The sequence below is a fragment of the Alosa alosa genome, chromosome 10 (genome assembly GCF_017589495.1).
Source record: "Alosa alosa isolate M-15738 ecotype Scorff River chromosome 10, AALO_Geno_1.1, whole genome shotgun sequence".
Lineage (NCBI taxonomy): Eukaryota > Metazoa > Chordata > Actinopteri > Clupeiformes > Clupeidae > Alosa > Alosa alosa.
In genome coordinates, this window is record NC_063198.1 from 33,820,423 (window position 1) to 33,829,449 (window position 9,027).

The window sequence follows — 9,027 nt, forward strand, 5'->3', positions numbered from 1 at the left end:
ATTACAACCGGTTGGCATAAGAAATGAATCGTGATGCATTTTGTAAACAGAATATGGCGTAATTTGTTTTTAATCCTAATTTGTCTGCAGCTCAGGCAGTGTTTCCTGCCTAACCTCTAAAATGCTGTGTAAGGTAGGCCTACTTTTGCTTTGGTAAAGTTGCACATAGCTCTTGCCTAAGCAACACATGCCTCCATCCTTCACTACGTTATCCAAAAAGAAATAAATAAATAATAATTTCATAGCTCTTTCATTGTAGAGCAACTTTACCAAAGTAGAAGTAGCCTACTGTACCTTAGACAGCAGCCTCTCCTTGCCCGACTCTCTCTCAACAGACACGCCCCTCCTCTGCACACACATTTAATCCAAACATTCACGTTGGCACATAGGCTAATGTAACGGATGCCAGCTAGCTTAGCTGTGCTTGTGGAACGTTGGTAAACCTCACTCCCCGACGCCTCAAGAGTGCTGCTGGCATGCGAGCCAGTAGCCTGGGCTATTGGCTCAATTGTTAGCGCGCTCGCCTCCCGATCCGAGGTGCTGCTGTTTCGCGGGTTCGAGTCCAGGCGTGTGCAGGGCTGAATAGCGCAGGTTACACTAGGAGATGACTGGCGAAATTGCTATTAAATTCGGTTAGCATCTTTAGCATGCTGCAAAATTTGTCCAAAACTATTGAACTATTGCATTCATGTTGACTGCCAACTTCTTATAATCTCAATCCCAATGTAATGGATAAGTCTTTTCCCAGACTTTAAAGGGCCTGTCCCAAGGAGAACAAGTATTACTTTGAAACTTAAACACAAGTGGGGAAACTGAACAGTCCAACCAGTAGACTATGATAAACTAGCCAACTAGGCTACTTTGTTTACAATATTTCCAGGCTTCAACCAGTGCCGCTGACAGCTGAAGCAGCAGACAGAAAGAGGTAGAGCTGTCGGAGCCTAGCTAACAAGCTATATATATCCTCCTGAGAACCAATCCATAGATCTATGTCCTCTGTAGTGGACATAAGTTCTAGATGCATACCCCTTTACCTCTTTGAGCTATTCTATCAATTCCTGTGGTCTTTTAAAGAGGACATCCTGGGCTTTCTAATGATATATCATGTGATTGGCTGGGTTGCTGGGAACCTCCTCTTCATGGTTCTCAAAAATGTTTGACATCAAAACAAGCACATTTTATGGAAGGAGGAGAGATAAGTCAAATAGTGTCTTCTTATTAAGCATTCATTATGATGGCAATATATGGTCTTGTTAATGAAAATGTCAGGAATCATATGATTAATTTTGAAAGAAGTTAAGTTATTTACATTTTGAAATAATAGTGTAAATATGAATGTCCATTATAATGGACACCAGGACCAAAATATTTAGATTTTTTGGGAAATTTAGGAGATCATTTGTATAGGATGAACAATCCAGAAAAAAGAAATACAACTGTCCAAAAAGGCAAATAAAGTAGTCTAGAAGGATAAATAACATTTTCCCTTATATTTGGTTAAGTTTACCCTTAATTTAATACCACTAAAAGCATAATTTGTCCATTTTTGTCTATTTTCATGGCTACCTTTTCATACTAAAACGGTCCTTTTGTCCACCACAGGGGACATGCTCTAAAATTTGTTTTTTTAATCCTAAATAGAAAGGAAATCACAAAAAAAAAAGAAATTGTTGGACACTTTTTTTTCTTGGTTCCCAGGATATAAGCCTAATGTAGCCTAGTAGCTAACAAGCTATAATATCAGCCTAATGTAGTCTAGTAGCTAACAGTAAGCTATAATATCAGCCTAATGTAGTCTAGTAGCTAACAGTAAGCTATAATATCAGCCTAATGTAGTCTAGTAGCTAACAGTAAGCTATAATATCAGCCTAATGTAGCGTAATAGTAATAGTAGGCTATAATATCAGCATAATGTGTGCTGTCATGAATATATAATCATAATTTCAGTATTTCTATAAGTATTTTAAATCAATATAATATTTTAATAATAATATTACAAATATTATAATTATAATATATATATGCCCCCTCCTCACAGGAAACAATGCTGCAGCTTATATGAAATTAAAACTGTGAGAAAATCGCATTGTGAACTTAAAATCGTGAATCGTACCGAATCGTGAGTTGAGCATATCGTTACATCCCTTTAATTCATCCACTTCACACACTCATTCACACATCTGAAGACAATAACACTGTTACATTATTATATTCATATCAACAACAATTCTGCTAATATGGTGACACTCTGTACAAGTAACATAAAGAGAAAGTTAATGCAGTTGTACCCTTGACCTGACATTTACACATACAGTATACATGAATATGTCCACCCTTGACCTGACACTTATACATATATATATACATGAATACGTCCACCCTTAGGGTGGAGGATGACCTCTCTGTCCCATTTGGGAGTTCCAAATGAACATAGGTAATGTGTGTAAAATGTGTGTGTGTGTGAGTGAGAGAGAGAGTAGAGAGAGTGTGTGAATGACTGCATGCATGTACATGTGTATATTTGGGTGTGTTAATGTCTGTGTGTAAAATGTGTGTGTATGTGTCTGTGTACAGTCTCAGTCCAGGACATCAGACTCTTGAGCTGCCAGCTGCCTTCAGTTTCAGATCATCAGTGAATCCATGCAGCTTTCCAGACATCCAGGCTACCCAGACCCTGAACCACAGAGAGAGAGAGCAGGAGAGAGAGAGAGAGAGAGAGAGAGAGAGAGAGAGAGCAAGAGAGAGGAAAGCAGGAGGGGGGGGGGGAGAGAGAGAGGGGGAGAGAGGAGAGGAGAGAGAGAGAGAGAGAGAGGGGATAGAGAGGGAGAGAGAGGAGCGGCAGAGAGATAAGGAGGGGAGGGAGAGAGGAGTGGGAGAGCGATAGAGGGGGGAGAGAGAGAGGGGGAAAGAAAGAGAGGTTATATATCCAGAGGTCTAAATCCGACCTTGGGATGGAGGGAGGTGTAGGGGATGGAGGGAGGGAGGTGTAGGAGAGGGAGGGATGGAGGGAGGTGTAGGGATGGAGGGAGGTGTAGGAGAGGGAGGGAGGTGTAGGAGAGGGAGGGAGGGAGGGAGGGAGGTGTAGGAGAGGGAGGGATGGAGGGAGGTGTAGGGGATGGAGGGAGGTGTAGGAGAGGGAGGGAGGGAGGGAGGTGTAGGGGATGGAGGGAGGTGTAGGAGAGGGAGGGAGGGAGGGAGGTGTAGGGAGAGGGAGGGATGGAGGGAGGTGTAGGGGATGGAGGGAGGGTGTAGGAGAGGGAGGGAGGGAGGGAGGTGTAGGGGATGGAGGGAGGTGTAGGGGGAGGGAGGGATGGAGGGAGGGAGGTGTAGGGGATGGAGGGATGGAGGTGTAGGAGAGGGAGGGATGGAGGGAGGTGTAGGGGATGGAGGGAGGGAGGGAGGGAGAGAGGGAGGGAGGGAGGGAGGTGTAGGAGAGGGAGGGATGGAGGGAGGTGTAGGGAATGGAGGGAGGTGTAGGAGAGGGAGGGATGGAGGGAGGGAGGTGTAGGGGATGGGGGAGGAGTGCAGATACCAGTATGGACAGGGTGGAGGTTGCAACTTCACTCTGTCTAAAGCCAACGTATATATGTGTCTCAGTGTGTGAGTGAGTGTGTGTGTGTTTAACATACATGCGTGTTCCTTACAGTGTGTGTGTGTGTGTGTGTTTATGTTTAACTCATTGAGTGCCAAAAACGTAATATTACGTTTTTCCTTCCCATGTTGAGTGCCAAAACGCGTAATACGCGTTTTAGCTTTTTTTAATTACGAAACTAGACACTCTAACACACCTTATATGTGATTTTGGGAACTCTGTGATGAATGGAAATGAAATATATGACGATTGAAAACTCATGAAAACGCAAATCTGGACATTTTATCTTATCTCGGTTGCCGCTTTGGAGTCGAATCAGTGAAGCATGCACGCCAGGTCAAAAAAACAGGCCATTTTCGGGGTCTATCACTAGGTGGCAGTCTCGCCAGGTCTCGCTGATCACTTCCCGGAAAGTTCACACAAGTAAGTAACAGGCAACACTTCATATTTCATGAAAAACGTTATATCTCCATTTAAAAAAAAAACCCCAGCGATTTTGATGAAAAATCTAGCCACTGTTTAGCTTGGGATTTCTCAGGAACAGAGGCGTGTAGAAATACACGGTTTGCACCCACTGAGAGCTTGAAGTCTCACCTTTTAAACGAGCCATTGTATGTGTTCATAGCTATAACACAAAATATGCTGTGGCTGTACAAAAATCATCAACAATGGTCTAGATTGCTGGCACTCTAGGACAAAGCTCCCGAAAACAGCTTGGCATTCAATGAGTTAACATACATGCGTGTATCCCACAATGTGTGTGTGTGTTTATGTTTAACATACATGCGTGTATCCCACAGTGTGTGTGTGTGTGTTTAACATACATGTGTATCTCTCAGTCTCTAGCGCATCTTCCTGGAGATGGCCTTTCCAGCTGATCCCACAGCGATGAGTGACAGCAGCGTGATGAAGGCTGAGCCCAATAGCAGTCCCCTGCTTACACCTCCTACGACAGAAACAGCCAATCAGATCACACCAGCAACATGCTCACCCCCCTGGTGCAGCTGTAGCAAATCAGCTTGCAGTAATGATCTGTATCTGTATATAACAATATCATATACTAGCATTTGTGTAAAAAAAAAAAAAAAAAAAAAACAACCCCTGTAAGATATTTTAGTCAAATATTAGGTGGTTTTGGCCCTGATGATTTTAACCTGATCATGGCTGTGCCACTTGGTTAAAAGATCACCTCTTGACCTGATCATGGCTGTGCCACCAGATTATAGGATTACTTCCTGACATGATTGGGAGTGTACAACTTGGTTAAAGGGTCACCTCCTGACATGATTGGGACTATGCCACCTGCTTGGCCTCTGACCTGTCTTCTCTTGGTGCCTCCAACTCTAGAAGGAATGCAGTTGGGGATCCCAGCTCTTCCTCAGGAGGCTCAGTTGCCATGGGAACCACCACCACCACTACCTCCTCGTCCACCTCGACCGTCTCTACCACTGGACACCCAGGGCACTGTGGGCAGGGCGGAGCAGGTTCCTCTGCCGGAGCAGGTTCCTCCACAGGGAGAGCTTCCTCAGGGACCACAGAGGCTGGTTCTTCCTCAACATCTACAGCAACAGCACCTTCAGCTTCCTCTGGGACTGGTTCCTCCTCAGTTGCATCGACTACGACAGGAATCACTTCCTCTTCTGCAACCTCCTCAGCCTCTTCTTCCACAGCTTCTGGAGGAGCAACTGCAACAATGTCCTCCACAGCCTCCTCTTCTACAGCCTTCTCCTCCACAGCTTCCTCAGGGGCGGCTTCCTCCTCTGCTTCTGCTGGTACAACTGCAACAACCTCCTCCTCTACAACCTCCTCCTCTACAACCTCCTCCTCCACAGCTTCCTCCTCCACAGCTTCCTCCTCCACAGCTTCCTCAGGGGTGGCTTCCTCCTCTGCTTCTGCTGGTACAACTGCAACAACCTCCTCCTCCACAGCTTCCTCCTCCACAGCTTCCTCAGGGGTGGCTTCCTCCTCTGCTTCTGCTGGTACAACTGCAACAGCATCCTCTGCAGGAGTTTCTTCTTCTGATGGAGCAGGGGCATCTTCCTCCTCAGCTGGAACAACTGAGGCAACTTCCTCTGAGGCAGCATCTTCTGCAGTTTCTTCTGCGGCAATTTCTGCTTCAGTTTCTTCTTCAACTGGGGCAACTACTTCCAGGGCAGTTTCTTCTTCTGCAGCTTCTTCCTTGACTGGGACAACTTCCTCTAAAGCAGCTTCTTCCTCTATAGCTTCCTCCTCAGGGGCAGCGTCAACTGGGATGACCACCTCTGGTACCACCACCTCCTCCTCTACCACCTCTTCCTCTGGTACCACCTCCTCCTCAGCTACCACCTCCTCCTCAGCTGGTTCAGCTGGAACCTCTTCCTCAGCTACCACCTCTTTTGTTACCACCTCCTCCTCAGCTTCAGGAGCTGGTTCTTCTGGAGCTGGTTCTTCAGGAGCTGGTTCTTCTGGGGCTGGTTCTTCTGGAGCAGGTTCTTCAGGAGCTGGTTCCTCAGGAGCTGGTTCCTCTGGGGCAGGTTCCTCTGGAGCTGGTTCTTCTGGAGCAGGTTCCTCTGGAGCAGGTTCTTCAGGAGCAGGTTCCTCTGGAGCTGGTTCTTCTGGAGCAGGTTCCTCTGGAGCAGGTTCTTCAGGAGCTGGTTCCTCTGGAGCAGGTTCTTCAGGAGCAGGTTCCTCTGGAGCAGGTTCCTTAGGTGGGCTCATCTCTACAGCAGAATCATGACTGCCTGCTGCACTCCCCACAAGTTCTGCAACAATCATTTACAGAAAACACAGTTACACATTATTTACACAGTAAATAATTATTATCATTATTATTATTATTATTAGAAATAGTAGTAGTAGCAGTTACTGTTAAGTGCTACATTGTAGTTATCTCCCTTTTGGAGTAATGAGACTAGTGGTTGGTCGGTCTCATCATAAGCTCATTAGGGGTAAAACACTCCTGTGGCATAGTAAGCCACACATGGTCTGTTTGAGCACGTTACAGTGAGTCATGAGAGACGACCAAATGCAAAGGTTGTTGGTTATATTTAACCTCTATGGAGATGTTTGGTAGTCTGCCAAAAACAGATGTACTCTATGCATAGCATTACAGATAACATACGTTATATGGAGAAGCTGCTTAGCACTTACATAACATAACACATAATAACCCCCCCAACACACACACACACTGTGATGCCCCCAGCCAGTGTGAAGATTAGTTGATTATTGGTTATGTATATACAGATAAAAGATTATACTGGACACTATATGTCACAGACATGCAGTATATCCAGATGCCCTGCTCCTCTAACAGGAGTCTTCCTGTAAGTGTGTAAGTGTGTGTGTGTGTATGTGGTGTGAGTGTGTGTTTTGAGTGTGTGTGTGTGTGGTGAGTGTTAGCTTTCAGTCAGAGCTGCTCTCCAGTTGGCATGCAGGGTATCCCTTGCCCTGTCAGATCCCATCTCTCTCACACGACAACGGTGTTACATCACTTCTTTGATAACTAAACCTGCTTTATTAAGGTGGAATTTGGCTGGAATCAAACTGTCCCTAATTCTTGGATATAAATGTGTGTGTGTGTGTGTGTGTGTCCCTAATCCTTATGGATATAAATGTGTGTGTGTGTGTTAGTACAGTGATTACTTTCTGCTGGTGGATTAGTGAACAGGTGAACCCCAGAGCACTACAGACAGAAATGTGTGTGTGTGTGTGTAAATGTGCAGACTTACTGATGGGTGCACCAATGCACAGATGAACCCCCAGCAGCAGCAGCAGCAGCAGCTTCATGCTCCTCATGATTTCTCCGACAGGAATCAGGAACTCCCAGAATGCAACAACTAGCTGTTCAGCAGCTCAGCAGCGTTCGGCCACTCCTCAGCACTCGGTTCTCGTCAGTCCTCAGCGCTCTGTTCTTCCCTCGCTGACCCAGACGTGCTGGTGTGTGTGGAGCGGGCAACGTCCCTGTTCCCTACTTGCCTTCTCTCTCTGAGGGGTCTGGAGGCGTGAGCTGCCCTGCAGACTGAGGGATTGTGCAGCACATGTGGAGATGCCCATATAAGAGCCAGGGGGTGTAGCCTGTCACGGGAGTAGGAGGAAGGGGTGTAGAGAAGAGGAGAAGAGGGGGTGTAGCCTATTATGAGAAGGAAGAGGGTGTGTATGTGTGTGTGTGGGGGTGTTGAGGGTGCACAGATGAGCTGAAGTGGAGGTGCAGACATGGCTGATGAGGCATTTCATTGCTGACTCACTGGCACCCCCTGCCCCTCTTTAGGACTATTTCCAGGCCTTAGACCCCCTCCATCCTCTAGGGCGACCCCCCCCCCCCCACCGTACTAGGACTATTCCCTATTCCAATCTAAGGACTATGATCCCCCTCATATATTCCAGGTCTGGGACACCCCTTCAAATATTCCAGGTCTGGGACATGTTCTTCACGTGGACCGGAGCATGTGAGTGTGTGTATGTAACCACGTGGTGACCACAAAGCTACAGTTGTTTTCTCCTTATGCAGATCTTGGTTTCTTCTTCTTATGCAAATCTCCACGTTACCATTTGTTGGAGATTCAGGAAGATGCTGCTGGAGACTACTGTGAGTAGTTTTAGCTGTGTAGAGTCTATCTTAGGGTCTTGTATTGGTGGCTAAATAAAGGGTATGGCTAAATGTCTCATATTAGCCATATAGCAGTTAAAGAGTGTAAACTTAGGGTCTTGTATTAGCAAGTACTAGTAGTTTTTAAAGAGTGTAGCTTAGGGTCTCATGTTAGCCATGTAGCAGTTAAAGAGTGTAGCTTAGGGTCTCATATTAGCTATATTAGCCATGTAGCAGTTAAAGAGTGTAGCTTAGGGTCTCATATTAGCCATGTAGCAGTTAAAGAGTGTAGCTTAGGGTTTCATATTAGCTGTGTAGCAGTTAAAGAGTGTAGCTTAGGGTTTCATATTAGCTATATTAGCCATGTAGCAGTTAAAGAGTGTAGCTTAGGGTCTTATATTAGCCATGTAGCAGTTAAAAAGTGTAGCTTAGGGTTTCATATTGGCTGTGTAGCAGTTTAAGAATGTAGCTTAGGTTTTCATATTAGCTGTGTAGCAGTTAAAGAGTGTAGCTTAGGGTCTCATATTAGCTGTTTAGCAGTTAAAGAGTGTAGCTTAGGGTCTCATATTAGCTGTGTAGCAGTTAAAGAGTGTAGCTTAGGGTCTCATATTAGCTATATTAGCCATGTAGCAGTTAATGAGTGTAGCTTAGGGTCTCATATTAGCTATATTAGCCATGTAGCAATTAATGAGTGTAGCTTAGTGTCCAGTCTGTTCTAGGGTCAGATGGTAGGACCAGAGCCTGTTTACGGAGAGCCGGGTCACTCCCTAACTCCAATCCGTTGCAGTTCCGCTAGGGGCGATCACGAATAAGTGCAAAAACATTGGGGGTCTATGGAGTTAGACGGCTAAATTTGTCTTTCACCTGG

General features: G+C 45.6%; 1 protein-coding gene across 4 annotated transcripts; it reads right to left on the reverse strand.

Annotated features, from left to right (window-relative positions):
* Window positions 1-2,131: 2,131 nt before the first annotated feature.
* On the reverse strand, window positions 2,132-7,836 carry LOC125301595 (fibrous sheath CABYR-binding protein-like). 4 transcript variants are annotated; one of them, XM_048254212.1, is made up of 5 exons: window positions 7,303-7,836; window positions 5,507-6,333; window positions 4,911-5,395; window positions 4,417-4,538; window positions 2,132-2,674 (listed from the first exon to the last, which is right to left on the reverse strand). In XM_048254212.1, the coding sequence occupies exons 1-5, from the start codon at window positions 7,367-7,369 to the stop codon at window positions 2,664-2,666; spliced, it is 1,512 nt and encodes a 503-aa protein (XP_048110169.1). In that variant the 5' UTR covers window positions 7,370-7,836; the 3' UTR covers window positions 2,132-2,663. The 4 variants fall into 4 exon arrangements, with proteins under 4 accessions (XP_048110169.1, XP_048110167.1, XP_048110166.1 ...); XM_048254210.1 differs by having other exon boundaries at window positions 5,426-6,333; XM_048254209.1 differs by having other exon boundaries at window positions 4,911-6,333.
* Window positions 7,837-9,027: the final 1,191 nt, after the last annotated feature.